The sequence below is a fragment of the Heliangelus exortis genome, chromosome 1, assembly GCF_036169615.1.
Source record: "Heliangelus exortis chromosome 1, bHelExo1.hap1, whole genome shotgun sequence".
In the NCBI taxonomy this organism is placed as follows: Eukaryota; Metazoa; Chordata; class Aves; order Apodiformes; family Trochilidae; genus Heliangelus; species Heliangelus exortis.
In genome coordinates, this window is record NC_092422.1 from 172,685,640 (window position 1) to 172,701,720 (window position 16,081).

Below are 16,081 nucleotides of genomic sequence, written 5' to 3' on the forward strand. Positions count from 1 at the left end.
CTTGCTTCCATTATGGCTTTATAGCTGCAAACCAACAGTGCCATCCACTGTTTTTCTGAGAAATCTTTCAATTATTTACCCATATGGTCTTGAATACTGAAAGATACTCCAGAAAAGTTAAAACTCATCTACCACTCTGTGTTTGCAGGATATTATGTATCCCCAAAATTTTATTTAGGTACTTAAAACCCTTCTTATTTTAACTCAGCTGTAATACCTAATTCTATATTAATAACAAGAACATGTCCGTTTATCTATTCTTGGGTGGATGATGTAAAAGGAGCCGAGTCTGTGAATTGTCTAAAATGGATGTAGTATGTTAACTTCCTCTCTGGTGATTTCATTCCAAATGGTTTGATATGCCAATCTTGTATTTATGTAAGACTCACACAGTTTTATATTGTTATATAAACCCTTCACATAATCAAAAGTGTCTTAGTCCCAAGGAAAAAAAAAAAAAAAAAAGGCTGAAATATCAATAGATGTTTTCATTTGAAGTATCATGCAGGTCTGCATTGACATGCAAATGCTAAAGACAAAATCTGTATAATCAATTTTATGCGAGTCACAACCGTGGTAGTATATGGTCTTAAGGCTTCCCTGAGTGACATGAAAAATCTAAGGCTAAAGTTCAGCATTAAATATCACACTGAATTGTTATTCCTAATCCTGCAATAGGCTTTCCTACCGAGGCAGCTTTTTCACATTGATGACAAATATAAGCTTTAAGGGAATGCAGGTAAAGTTTAAGCAATATGCATTTTGTGTTCCTGTAAGTATATGCATTAGTATAAAATGCTATTATTATAGTAACTGTAGCAATTATTATTTTTATCCTTGCTTTTTAGGACTCTTGTTTTCCTTGTACTGAGTGGAGGACTTGTGAAAAATGCTGTCGACAGACTCCTGGGCTGACTATTTTTTCTTAGAGAATGGGCAGGCAGTGACATTATGCATTTTGTTTTATCCCACTAGAGGGCCCATAGCAAGAGCTGAAAGCAACACACCTTCCTTCCCTAGAGACACCACACAATTGCTCCCAGGGACAGAGAGCTGGGCTTTCTGTTGTTGGGTTAATTTCTTTTTTCTTTGTCTTGTTTTTGCTTGGGTTTTGGTTGGCTTAGGGTTTTCCCCCCGATGTGGCAGTCTCTCTTAAACACCCTGGAATTGCTTTCAGTTTATTGTCCTTTCTCGTATGCTTTTTCCAACAGGCACAAAAATCTGTCATAGGTTTGTTATTATAACAGCCTGATCCGATCCAGTGACCCAGCATGGAAGGGTCTGTCCCATTACTCTGTCCCATAGTCAGTATATGCAACTGCCTTTTTTTTTTCCCCCTGTATTTAAATCATAAACATTATTACAGGAAAGAGAGTTGAACTCACGGATCATTAGACTTGGGGATGAGTGTGCCAAGCTCCTTGATTCGATAATTAATATTATACCTTCTTCTTCTCTCAACTGTTAAAAAGAAACAGTTACAATTTTTTATGGTGAAGTATTCTTGGAGAAATCTGACATAAAACATTAATTAGTTAAAAACAAGTCAGTCAATGTACAGAAAATGTCTTCCTCGAATAAAAATCCCAACACGATCCATGATCTGTCACTGACTTACACTCAAGACAAATTCCATGATTAGTATAATCTCTGTATCCTACTCTACCTGTAGATTTCTCCTCCATTTGCAAGTAGCTGTCTAGAGGATGAAATAGCCACATGTTGCCTGAACACTTCTCTTTCTTCTGATGCTTATGAATGCTTTCTACACTCTCTTTCCACACAATGGAGTTTTCAGCTTAGTGGAGTTTTGCTGATGATTTCAACAGGGACACAAGGTAAGTCATCCAGGCTTTCATATTTTGGCAGAATTCCTGCTGCAGATCACAGTTAACAGCTTCACTATCCCTTATTTACAGTTACAAGCATTGCAAACTGGAGAGGATGTAACTGCAATCACACCCCTTCACTGAAACTAAGAAAGATTGTGTTCCTGGAAACACTTTCAGCACATCAGCACATTTGTTTCTTTTGGTGATGGACAGTACAAGTGTGTTCACAATAACTTTTAAAACACAGAGAAAAGGAGTAAAAACTTAATTAAAAAAAAAAAAAAATTTAAATTTGTGCTTCTCCTCCCAATTTATGCTGATTTACTTGTACTTTAGATGGAAAAGGGAGAAGATAAGCCTCTTAAAATCTGGCTTCCCTCTATGTGCTACCAGTCCACTTTACGGGCATTGCATTGATATCCAGACTGGAGTGTGTGACCCTTCTCTGCACAAAGGGTCTGTCATCTCTCCTTCTCCCATTTCACTGATTTAGAGAGAATGGTTCTCCCTTTTCTTACCATTTTTTCTCCAGATACTTTTACATGAACAAACTTCATATTTTCTGAATAGTGAATAGTTTCAAGTTTCATTGCTTTTGGGGGATGTTTTTTATACAGTTGTGGTACAGAAAGTATATCCATTGAGAACATTGCCCTGTTGTGGTACTGCTAGCTGTCAGAGACCATCGGTGATGTTCTACTGGCATGAAATTGCACTTTTGTCCACTCCCTTGACTTTGCACTTTGACTCAATCCAACCCTTGCTGAGTGGACAGGATTCAGATTTGGTCCCTGAATAGCATTGTACTGACATATTTATCTTATCCCTTGCTTCTTGAAAGGCCTTACCTTGGACTTAATATGCTAATGTCACTGTACTCTCTCAGATCAGACCTGTGTAGCCTAGAACATGGACAGAACAGCTACATGCTCCATGGATGGAAATGTGCACTTCAAGTGTGATGTCCTAATTTTGAATATAGGTACAAAACCCCAACATAACTAAATTAGAGGTGTGTAGCCATGGGCAGCCTGGTGAGTCTTCCTGGGCTGCCTATCTCTAAAAAAAAATTATACTTGTAAATGAGTAAACCACTTAATAAAGCCTTTATCTATAATGCATCAGTATGTCTAAGCCATCAGACAGTACAACTATCTCCAGAGCCACTTTGAGTTTTGAAGTATTCACATGGAACCAAACCAGAAGAGCTGTTGCCTGTCTGGTGCTAACATCCTTGCACACAGCCTTCAGCTCAGCTGCCCATGGGGAGAGACAGGTCTCAGATATGTTTTCTGTTTTCAGGAAGGAAAATAAATGATAAAGACAATGGAAAGGTTTGAAATCCCTAACTTATATGTCTGCCTGTATTTCCCTTTTCAGTTCTAGATAACTCCTACCCACCATCTTTCCTAGTCCAGGAAAAATTGCCCATTCCTGCCCAAGATCAGCAACAGCTTCACTTGTACTTCAGAGATGTTTTAGCTGCAGCCCTAAAAGCCTACATGGTCTGTCTGTAATCCACAAAAATGTTAAGAAAGAAATAAGGATGCTTTCTGGAAACTCTAACTAGCAGAAGTTGGGCACAGTGGTTGTTAGCACATTGGACCAGTGGATGTATACTTTCAGGTACTTCATTTCATGCAAGTAAAGCCATAAATATCTCTAAGACTACCAAACTGTACAGAGAACAAAAATACATATAAACAAAAATATAAATACTGGCTATTAACTAAATTCCAATTTATGTTTAAAATAATAGAATATCTTGAATTGGAAGGGATATACAAGGATCATTGAATGTCCCAGACTTGGAGACTGTTTCTGCTGGAAGAAGTGGAAAGGAGAACTGGAAAATGTAATTCTTTAGTCAACCCTTTCCAAAAACAAATCCTTCAGTTTTTTTCTATCAAATTACTCTATAGAAGGGAAAATTTGCCTAACTTTAATCTTATTTCAGCAATCAAAACAATTTTTTCTCTGTTCTGGATAAACCAAAATGCTGTTTATTTTTATAAATTTAGTATTAGACACTTCTCTATGAATTTCACTGTGTTCCTAGCTTAAACTACAGAAAAATATTCCTCTAGAATGGAAATGCCTAACATCTCTACATGGCTGCACTTCTCTGCATAAGGAAACAAAGTGTAGCCCAACCTACTGAGGTTTGGGGGCTTGTGTTTCAGAGTCTGATACACTGAGAGTTTCCTGCAGTTCTGCACTGATCTCCTTTTGTGACACACAATTTCCTCAACTTTAAGTGCTTAACTATTGTTTAGAAGTTCTCTGATATTCTTTATACGGTTTTTTTTTTTCCTTTCCCATCATCCATAGAGGGTTACAGCCTCTCCCTTGGGTGCTTCAGTAAGTAAGCTATGAAAACTCTGGATTTTCTGTGTTGTTATTTTCATCATCTGCCTCCTTTCTTGTCTGTTTTGCACTACAGTTCTTAGAGACAACATCAAGTGTGCACATATACAAAGATGTGAATAGTTATATAACATGGAAACTTAGTAGCAGATGATTTGGAAAGAAATTCATTACAACATGCAAGATATTTTGAAAGACAAAAGTCAAAGACAAAAATTGTTTTCAGGGGAGAAAGCACTGTAGTTGGCTGTGTTTGTAGATTGAGTTCAATTTTATTACCCCAGTAAGATGCTGATCTAAAAGGAGAGCAGAGATGTGGTAGATAGTGTATATTATTTCTGCATTCCCTATACATTCCATTTAATGAGATGGAAGATGAATATATACTTACTGAGATTGTGATTATCCTTTTTTTGCCTCTCCTTTGCCAATGCTCGTGTATCTGCTTCTGACAGAAAGTAACATTTATTAAAACAGTCCTTAGGTTTCAATTCCAGTACTTATTTCACCTTTTCAAAATGGCCTCTTGTCACAAAGAGCAGCCTTATAGTATTTTGACTTCATTACTCCTTTTATTATTAAACAAATTATAAGCAAATCTATATTCTACCAGGACTAAATATTTGAGAAGTCTGGCAGGTTGCTTGAGATTTATTAAACGTTTTTAATTTAAGAACACAGAAACACTACGGAGGGGTAGTTTTCTGTATTTTGCATCAGGATACAACACACTAATATTGCTATGGATTTGTATATCCCATAATGCAAGAGTTAATCAGATTTGTAAGACATTGAACAAACTCACTGTTTCCTCTGAATGACACTAATAAACTGTACATGGTTGTTAGCATTCTTTGGATTAATTGAATGTAACTTTTAAAGTTGTTAATCCACTAATGTAGATTTACCTTGAATAGCCTTATTGTAAGGTTTTAAAAGAACCATTTGTTCTACCCTGGAACAAATTTAATGGATGATAATTTATTTATACTGTTGTTCAGGAGCCAACATGTGGAAGAATCCACTATGTTTCCTGAAAGAATAAGTTTTATTAAAAACATGATGTTCATAAAAATTAGGGAGCAACATGGCTCCTGAATTACTGAGGAGAAGAACAGAAATAAAACATTTTTCTTTGGTCTTTGTTCTTTTCCTTAAATGAAACTATAAACCAAAATTTAATTACAGACATCTATTTCATTGGTAAGATTTATTCAGCTTTTAAGAGAAACACCATAACTTCTGAAATTATAAAATATTAAAATCTCAGAGTTCCTTTACCTGTAAGTTCCCTTTTTACTGGTAGATTAGCTGGGCAAGAAGCATTTGTGAGACCCATATTAGCTGGTGCCATTCCCTGGTCACTGTTATATATATCCAAAATGCTGCTGGATAGCTTGAGGGGGAGGAAAGAATAATAATAAAAAAAAAATACCCAACATTAAAATAAGTTAGAGACTTAAAAAAATAAAACAAATATACATACAAAGAGCAAATGTCTTGGAGCAGAAGTTCAGTGTTCTTTAGAAGGTGCTCTGTCTATGTGTCTGAAGGGAAAGTTTGACTTCACGTAGTACTGAATAAAATTGAAAGTGAAGGGTCACAGTTTGCCATAGTTCCAAAAGTGTCTTTCTAAGAGGCTTTCAGATGTAGAGTGAAGCAGGATATGGCCCTTCGTGTCTGTTTTGTGATTACTTCTACACAGTATTTTCTGATAACATTATTTCAAAACTGCACTTCAAACATGAATTAGGTTAAAGGTAGAAAGAACCTTGCTGGTTTTGACCTGCTTGCCAGGGATTTTTAACCACATCACCAAACTCCAGACTGGAATTTCTACTGTGTCTTGTTTAACAATGATCAAGTTAAATGCAATAATTAAAATTAGAGTGGACAGAGCATCAAATAATAAGTTTTAAGGAAAGCTGTGAGGGTAGACCAGATAACCTAATGGTTTTAACATGCATAATATAAATGATCATATATACCATTTTCTTTGTTACCTTCCAAAATGTATAAATAACATTATTTAAATAAAGCCATCAAATGCACTTAAAGAGAAGTATCAAAGAATCATAGCATGGTTTGGATTGGAAGGATTCTTAAAGACCATCTAGTTTCAACCTCCCTGCATGGGCTGGGGCACCTTCCACTAGACCAGGCTGCTCAAACCCCTGTCCAACCTGACCTTGAATGTTTCCAGGAATGAAGCATCTACAACTTCCTTGGGCAACCTATTCCAGTGTCTCACCACTCTCATAGGAAAGGATTTCTTCCTCATGCCTAACCTAAATCTAAGCTCTTTCAGTTTTAAGATATTACTCCTTGTGCTCTTATGAAAAGTCCCTCCCCAGCTTTCCTGTAGGCCCCCTGCAGGTACTGGCAGGCTGTTATAAGCTCTTGCCAGAGCCAGGCTGAACAACCCCAACTTTCTCAGCCTGTCTTCACAGGAGAGGTGCTGCAGCTCTCAGAACATCTTTGTGACCCTCTTCTGGACTTTGTCCAACAGCTCCATGTCCTTCCCGTGTTGGGGACTCCAGAACTGGACACTGTACTTCAAGTGGGGTCTCATGAGAGTGAAGTAGAGGGGGAGAAGTAAGGTTCAAGTATGTTTCTACAGATTCCAGGTAATTACCCAAATATTACTTTGACTTGAATAATAATAATTTACCTATCTGAAATAATTCTAAAATATGTAAAAATTTTGTAATGAACAATGCAGGCTCCATTTCTGTGACAATATAACCAGCCTTCTAGCACTGATCATTATCTTGTGCATTTCTGTATGTTCATCTGAAAGCATCTGTATAAATAGAAGTCATGTCCTAATTCACAAAAATGATTAGCATTCTTGCTGCCTTCTAAGGCAATAAGAGCAACATATTTGGATTTGTTTCATTTTTTTCATTTTATCACAGATATAAATTTTTTAATTATTTTTTTTCCCTTTTGTGCCCATCACAAACTCAGACTCAGAAACTAAGTTAGGATGCACCTGGCCAAGAAAAAAAAAAAAAGGAAAAGGAAAAAAAAAAATGGTGGAGACAAACCTGAGACATAAAATCATGAAAATAATTCAGGGGTTATTTAAGAAAATTGTTTTTCATAGAAAACAAAACGTTTATAGAGATCTGCGCTGCACTCAGATCCTGAAACACCTTGGAATTTTTGAGGCAGGTTACAGAAACAGCAATCATCAGTCTGCTGGGAACCAGTTTTTTATAGGATATGACCACTTCTCTTCTTGTAGAGGCTAAGAGCTTCACCACAAGTTATTTAGAATGGAGGCACTTTCTAAAAAATTTGCTCAGTGTGAAATTTTACATGGCAGAGTTTGCTATATTTTTATATTAAATCTGAAATTCTAAATACATTATATCTTTAAATAATTTTTTACTAAATTATCAAACAAGTTTACTAAATTTTCTAAGAACCTATTTTTTTCTTAAATTCTCCCAGCTGCATAACTTAAAATGAAAAGAAGAAATCATGATTCTTTTTAATAGACATAAATAACACACTTATTTTTTAAGTAGAGGTTTATTACTTAGGAGAACTGACAGTTCTTTAATACCATTAGAAATCTCAACATCAAGTCAGTTCTGAAAATCTGCTTACCTATTTGATCTCTCTATGAAAATACTTTTCAAAAGAATGTTTGGAATTTAGTTGACTGTTACTCAAGAACAAGCTATGTTTAACATGCAGGATTTGAACACTAAGCACACTCCCACTTTAAGCACCTTTGTTTCATTCCAGGGTAGTAAACTGACAAGTGTTACAGAATTCACTGCAGCTTTACCTGTTTTCTTTGGTCCAGGGATAGTATAATTATATTACAAGAGTGAACTCATATTAGCTCTAGACACATATTTGATGACTTCCTACATTCATGTAAATGAATTTGGCTTATTGAAATGATAGGAAAACAGAATGAGATACAAACCTGAGAGTCACCATGACTCCTACATTTATTCTTAGTGGACTTGGGATAAGGCAGTTATGCTTAAGGCTACTGGTTGTGTGAAATGCTAGGAAATGGTAATCTCTGAAAATAATATAGTCTAATAAATAATCTAAAAAGTGAGAAATTCATATCTATCGTACTTTACTTTTTTCACATATCTGCATATATGAGTTCAATAACTTGCATTAACCTCTTTTAATTTATAAGAGTAGTAATACTATTAATTAAAGATCAGATATGTAAACCCCAGTTTACACAAATGCATTACACACGCCAGTCATTATTTCTAACTTTAAAGCAGTAATTCATCTTTACTCTCAAAATATAATCAAATTCCTATAGTCTATTCACAAAGATCTGAATATAAATTAGAAGATCCAAATCCAAGAGAAAAGATCACCAACGGCCAACATAGCTGGTAGTGAAAAAATATTATCAACAAACTTGAAAATTCACAAAACAGCATGAGTAAACTCAACTTAAAACCTCAGGTAAACATTTCAGCTGCATTTGATTACACAGCTTATGAAGGTACTTCCATCTATCTCAGCTACCATTGTCCTGAGCAATAAGAGCTCTTATGCCCCCTTCCATCAGTGGGACCACCAGGGCAGTGTCATCCCACACAGCCAGGGCTTCAAGTGAACATCTGCCCATGGTCTATGTCTACTGCTACATGTCACACAATGCTCAGGAAGTCTTAAAGCAAATGGTATTTCCATAACTTCCAGGAATGAAAGAGAATGATTCTTAATGGGATAATAAAATACATGGATAAGGCTTGTCTGCTTTTAGTCAGCTCTAGTCAGGATAGTGTCCACCTACCTGGTGACATACTGTTTAGGTATTTTTCTTTTTGGTTAATATTTGCATGATGTATTTGTATTATAGTAACATTAAAGACTGAAAGGTTCATGGTCCTATCACAGCTGCACAGCTAGAAAATAACATCTCAATGCTGTTCCAAGATCATCCAAGTTTTTCTAATTTAAAAATGCAGCTGAACGTGGTAATGCCCAGTCCATACTCAGAGATCCTGGACCAGAAGGAATTTCCTGGATGTTTTGTTGGTTTTATGTATCATCACATAATCCATTTACAAAGAAATGACGCTTTGTCTTAAAATTAACCAGGCTTCACATCTCCAATATTTTTATTTGGAGTGTATTCCAAAAGTTAAATTATCACAAATTATTGTTAAAAGCTTTCTTTTTATTTCCATATACAGACAAATTTTATTTTGGTTTTGTATTCCTTTAACTTATAAAGTTCATTGTTTAACCTCCCTATGAGATTGTTGTGATTGACCATAGCTTTTGATTGACCTTTAGCCTTTGATTTGCTAAGTTGAACAGGCCATGTTTCCCCTTCTGTGATTTGTCCTAACAGACCTCTCTCTCTTTCCTGCTTTGAATTAGTTTCTCTGAAGGGTGGACACCTTTATTTGTTTAACACGTTCTAAAAGTTTTCTAGCCAGTGAATTTCACAGTGGATATTTCATTGTGTCTCTTGGAAATCTCCCTCTTGACGGATCTTAAGATCATATTTATCTCTCTTTTTTGCAGTCCCATCATTTTGATGGCTTACAGTCATCCTCCAAGCAACTAATGTAACCAGATCTTTCTCTGTCATCTTCCCTTAATGAGCTCTCAGCTTACTGCAGACATCCCTGTTATTAGTATTTAAATGAATGACTTTGCACTCGGTACTATTTCAGTCCTTCCATTTATACTATTCTGTCATCACAGCCATATAATTCTTCCTCTATGATATCCTCACCCACCCTTGAATTAGCAATACTTTCTACTTTTGCTTCCTCAGTAAATTTCATCAACATAAACGGGGTTTTTGTACCGAGATCATTAATGAAAATATTAAATAAACTGAAGCTCAAGACTGATTCTTGGAGCACTTCATTAATATCTTCACTTTTAACAAAATCTTTATTATCTCTTTATCTTGCCCTTCAACCTGAAAAAAATCCTGTTTGGTTACTTTCTGTATAATCTGTATCAGATTTTACTAATATGCATCCATAAAACAAGGTTACAATCAACAAACCCTGGATTTGCAGAACTAGTTAGAAGATTAATTCCAGTAGCAAACAGCTCTCCATTCATCCAAAAAGATGTCACTAATCATGGAAATGATGCAGGGTATGTATATTTTTAAAGAGCAGACACCTTATGTGATCTAGTTGCCTATAATGACTGAAGTCTAAAATAGCAAGAGCTTTTCACTAGAGGCATCTGGACTGTCCTGACAGGTCAAAAGAATTCAACAGCTAATCTGCTTTCTCTTGAGAGACCTGGAAAAAGGCAGCAGGATGGACTGTCCTGTTAGGGGATGCTCATTTCCAGCTACCATTTCTCCCAGGTCTTATTTCCTCAGTCACATTCACAATCCCAAGAATATGATCAGAAGGGTCAAGATGCTCCCAGAAAATACAGAGGTCAGGACCAGACTTCTTCTACAGTTTTCATGCTGCCCAGAAGAATACATGAAAAAGAGAACAAGTGGGAAGCAAACTGCAAGAATATTCCTGCTAGCAGAAACTTCCTTTACTGCCTTCTTTTCTAGGGTTAATACTTGAAGACATGCAGCTCATCAGGGGTATCTACATGCCTGTATTTCCTGCAATAACAGACACACAGCATACATGCAGAGCAGTTGATGTGCTGTACAGACAGTTCTGAGGATCATTGGACCAATTAGACAGGGTCAGATTCCCTGTATTGCACCTAGAGACTTGCCAAACTCCAATAACAGGGAAGCACTAAACACGGTGCTTTACTTGTCCCAAGCAGAAACTACATAACTGCCTAACCCAAAAGGCTGAGTACTCTATCTGCAAGTGAAAATTTCTTTTGGTGCTTGCTAAAAATTAGTGCTTGCTCAGACTGTCTCTAGAACAGAACGTTCACATGTGACACATTAGTACAATACTTTATTTCCACCCCCCCATCCAAATACATCCCATATAAATTATGTTCTCATGAACCTAATTGATAGCATCACTTCAAAGAACAGTTTTGTAAAATGAAGCTACTTCTTAGCCAGAAAAAATGTTAACATCCATCCATTTCATTGTGGTTCTTTCTTATGCATTTTAATTAAAAAAGGAAAGCACGGATTTTACAAAGTGTTTATTCTGTTATCCCAAGAATGCTTCCCAAATGTAGAAAATTAAGCTTAGAACTGCATCCACTGTTCATTTTACACATCAAATCAAAGTTAGTTCAGTATTTGTGTTACATACTTAATTCCTTGTCATTCCTTTTCTGTTTGTTCATGACATCTAACAAGCTATTTTTCAGTTTTCAAAGTTTGAAGAGAGGTGCACCAAATTTGTACAAACAGTGAGTTGAGCAATAACTGTATAATAACCCAGTTATTGCAAATCCACTTTCTAAACAGTAATGTCTGCTATACCAAATGTTTCCAATTTTTGACAAGGTGAAAAGTGGGGTAATACTTGTATCTTCAAAGCATCTTTAGTAACTTTTGACTTTTCATCTAATTCAGAGGTATTGCAGGCAGGATGAATAATCTTGTAGACTGATAAAAATCCTAGACTCAGAAGGCTGGTGTTCAGCCTCTGGCTTTCTTTTGCAAATGCTGTGTTGCTTGAAGGAAGTTGAATAACATAATTTGTCATATTGTTTTTCTTTTAAGGATGTGTTTACACTGTCAAATGTCAAAAAAAGTTGTAGTGTACTAGTTTTAAGGTCTAGGACAAGAATATCCTGCTCACAGCTATAGTCCTTTTGTAATGGCAATGTAAACACTTGCATTTTAACATAGACTGTGTTCTATACTAACTTACAGCCAAATTTTTTCAGTTCCTCTTTTTATTATCTAAAGAGAACAGCAGAAAAGCAAATGTTTCCCTTTTCAGTCTTGTTTTCCTCCGAACAAATTGTATCTCCTTCTATATTTGTCTTTAACATGGTTCATAATTACACACTCCTCAACTAGGGACTTAATGTTCAGATATATTACATTACATGTTATATATTATGCATGAAAACTTGTTCATTTTTTATCTTCGAATAATGATCATCAAGCTGTTCATTATTCATCAGAGAAAAATGAACTCTCTTCATAATCCTAGTTATAGTACATTCCTGCCCTATCATATACATAGATGTCTATTGTCTAGATAAATGTCTGATCAAATATGACCAAGCAAAGGAATTTTCTGGAGAAGCAACCTTTTGCAAGTCAATTCTGTTCTTTCAGTTATCACCTCTTAATTATATGGTTTTAGCTGTTCTTGAAACTAAAATAACAAAGACCAAAAGTGATGTTGTGATACTGTTACCATCCAACTTGTGGCTGGAAATCAAAGGTCACAGCAGTACTGCTCAGCTAACCTCCAGGGTCTGAAACTCAAAGATAACCATTAAATGACAGCTCTGTAAGCTGTTTTACTGTGAACCTGTCACTAGTAACACCAGCTGAAGCAACAATTCCTGGTTCCATCCAACTTCGATTTCTCTGGCTACCATATGTAAATGCATATGAGAAATAATTCAAATTCTTCCTCTAAAAACAATGAATATCAGCACAAAAACATAAGAACAGTGCCAAACTGAGGTGGAAAGACAAAAGAAACCAAATTTTTTTTTTTTTTGCAGGATTAGACTCTGGAGTATTTTCTCTCAAATATAGGTGTTAACATCTCTATTACCTGTACTTATATCATATATAACATATATATTATGCTTTATATTTTATCCTTCTTAATTTCATATATCACCTGAGTATCTGACTATGTTACAGTAAAGAATTTACCAGTTTCTGTGATCTAGTATGTTCAGATGAATTAATATGTACCATGCAGAATTTTGGTTTTGTTGGAATTCTCTTCTGTCGTGTTTGATTTTAGATACACTCACAATTGTTTATTGAAAGAGTAAATTTCAATTCATAGTTAATTACCTAATAAACTGTATGTGCATATATAGTAAAGGTTATAGAAGGTCTTGGCTGATAGAGGATGAAGAGCTAAGAAAACCAATGGTATCTTTCAGGAGTTTATTTCTCAAAATGGCCTTCAAGAAATCTTTGTGTTTTCCACAAATTAGCTTTTTCTTGCAGTAAGAAGCTTGATAGTGCCTGGAGAACAAAGTGCTGTTTCCTCTGAGTTCATGAGCTTAAGTGTTATTCAACTTAAGTGAAAGTCACTGACAGAAATTCATAAACTTTTCTTCCAGGAGCAATCATAACCTACATGTTACAAACAACAAGGAGCTCATTGTAGCCTTCTCTATTATCTGTATCCTACTAAGGACATCAGGTCTTGCACTGCTGTATGCAGACAACAACAGGAAACATGCACCAGAAGCTGCCTATTAATGCTTTGGGATAAAATAGGATTTGCCTTGTGGTCCCAAACAGCAGTAATTGACCTGCAGATTATGCTGAAGAGGAGCTAAGAATTAGTGAGGAATGCATATTAGGAGAAACAGAAACTTGTTTTATATGTCCTTTTCTCTTACCTCTGTTAAACACATGTTAAGATCTGAGATGAAGACCACATTTGTAAGAGGTGCTTACATACAACTGTTTATTTTAGAATAGTATTTTCATTTATGTCTATGTACCATTCTGAAAGAGAAAACCAAGAGGAAAAAAGGAAAAATTTACTGCACTTGCATGGAGCTTGAGTCTTCTGACTACCTTCAGCCAGATGAATTTACCCCCAGAATGGAGAGGGATTATTAGAGATTGTGCTGTTATAATGTAAGAGCAAAAAAAATGAGCTATTTGGGCATTTTGCAGAGATTTTTCATGCTGCAGCTATCTACAAGCTAGCTGCAGTTTTTTTCCTTGACCCAAAGTGTTGTATGCTCTGTTATGAAGACCTTTTCTACAGCATGAGCTAAACTGTAAACTCTCATACCCACTGTATTTGTAGTATTTGGAGTACTTAGAGCATGCAAGAGAGCTGTACACTGCCCATTTCAACCACTACATTGCATGAAATACTGTAAACAAACCTTCCTCTGGCATCTGAATGACATTCAAAACAGCAGTGGCAGTGATAGCAAAAGACATCTCCAGCTGCAGAAAACAAGCCTGAGGAGTTCTGTGTTTCTGCATGTCATTGTTAGTTCTCTGCAACTGAAAGACACAACTTTCTGTCTAGCACCTTTATGAAGAAAAACAAATAAAATATTTGCTCACCAGTTTTATTTCTGAGGAGTCTACTATTTCCTCAATAGCTACCAACTGTTCTTTCCCCTTCATTTTTCTTTTTCCTTAGACTTGGTAATGAAACAGGGAGTGCTAGGCAGAAGTTTATATACTTAGTGAACTTTGATTCTTCCTTGGACTTTAAGACTAATCTAGTGTAGAATGTGATAGACAAAGCATTTTCATTGATGTTATGCAGCTTTTCAAGTTACCCAACCTAAGCAAATGAAGCTGTTAATGTTTACTCTGGCCCTTTCTCTAAAATGGTTTTGAACTTTAGAAGATTTTAAAAACTTTTAAAGGTTGATGAATGACATCAGCATTCACTAAATAAAAAATATTAATGGTTATGCAGCAGGGGGCTGCCTAGATTAGCAATGGACCTCTAATGGAAACCTGGTTTTACTTCATGACTGAATAATCACAGCAATTATTGAATAAAATATTTTCGAGGACACCTAGTTGAATTTCTTTTTTTCTGTATGATTTCTGGGAATGGGACAGACAAAGGTTTTTGTAATCCATCCAGATGGTAACCATCAGTGTTTGACAAATAATTAATACAAATACAAATTATTAATGCCATGATGAGAAACTGTGACCTCAAAGACCTTGTAATAGCAGTGAGATGTCACAGACAGACTGCACTGTGCTTTTATTAATAAATATCTCTATAAAATCATATGCAGAGTTACCAGATTTAATCAGAACTTGATACCAGCCTTACTTAACAGAATCATAAAAATTAGAGAAGGAAACCATCTATCCTGCCCTATCCTGATCTAACCTCTCATCCACACCAGTACAACACAAGATTTTTTAGAATGCTGAAGAAGCTGAACAAACACAAGTGAGCCCCAGAGCAACTGAGGATTTTCTCCAAAAGCTGTTTTCCTGCAAGAGTGACAGAAGTGGAAAAATCCCATCAGGAATGACTCCAAAGTGGACCAGGAGTAGACTGTAGTTCTCAATCTTGGCGAAATGTTGTGCTGTGAATGTATGAAACCAAGTTATGCAAATAAAGCAGTGAAGTCTTGCAGGATCCCTCACAAGCTGGCCCACTGCAAGGCAACTGCTTCGTAGGGCTCTCCCAGCCTTGCTGCAACCCCCTGCAGCCTTCTGGCCACCAACTCTGCCCTAACATCTGAGCCAGCAGAGCCCCTGCCTGCCAGCGTGCCCAGGGACTTTGCTTTCCCCTCTCTGTCAGTGACACTTCTCCTTCCCAGTCACTCCACCCAGCCCATTGCAGAGGCCTTTTAAGAATTTCACTAGAGGCCCCTTTATCTTACAGACAGCCACAGACAGTTCTTGGAGAGGTGGCAAAGCTGATGTGAAAGCTGATAGGAATCTGCCTACACTTCCCCTTGCTAGAGAGCCAGGAAACACAGAGTGCTTCCTCAGCACACAGAGGGAAACGGTAGCTCTCTTGGGTTTAGGGTTGTATGAAGATGGCCCAGCAAGTGAACAAACCAAGACAGGTAGTTCACTTTCTCTTTCTGCCCTTATTCAATGCCTGAAATACCAGATGAGCCAGATCTGTGCTGTTCTGTTTCCACCTACACCACCTAATCAGATTACTAGCAATGCGATCTGATGCCCTTTAGCTGTTGTTTCTAATAATAACAAATAATAATAGATCTTATCCAAGGTAATGTTTTAGTTTTATGTGCTTATTCACTGATGCTCTAATGGTGAAACCAAATTTCTGTTGAGG

General features: G+C 36.3%; 1 protein-coding gene across 3 annotated transcripts in view; it reads right to left on the minus strand.

The window, feature by feature from the left end:
- Nucleotides 1-16,081, minus strand: part of TFEC (transcription factor EC) — a 65,607-nt gene that overhangs the window by 13,202 nt on the left and 36,324 nt on the right. The window contains exons 1-4 of one of the 3 annotated variants that reach the window (XM_071733685.1): nucleotides 14,359-14,465; nucleotides 5,481-5,595; nucleotides 4,591-4,647; nucleotides 1,386-1,461 (exon numbers count right to left, since the gene is read on the minus strand). In XM_071733685.1, coding sequence (XP_071589786.1) covers nucleotides 1,386-1,461; nucleotides 4,591-4,647; nucleotides 5,481-5,595; nucleotides 14,359-14,421 — 311 coding nt within the window. In that variant the 5' untranslated portion in view covers nucleotides 14,422-14,465. Of the gene's footprint in view, nucleotides 1-1,385; nucleotides 1,462-4,590; nucleotides 4,648-5,480; nucleotides 5,596-14,358; nucleotides 14,466-16,081 lie in introns of those variants that run through there. The other 2 variants (XM_071733684.1, XM_071733683.1) reach the window with 2 other exon arrangements.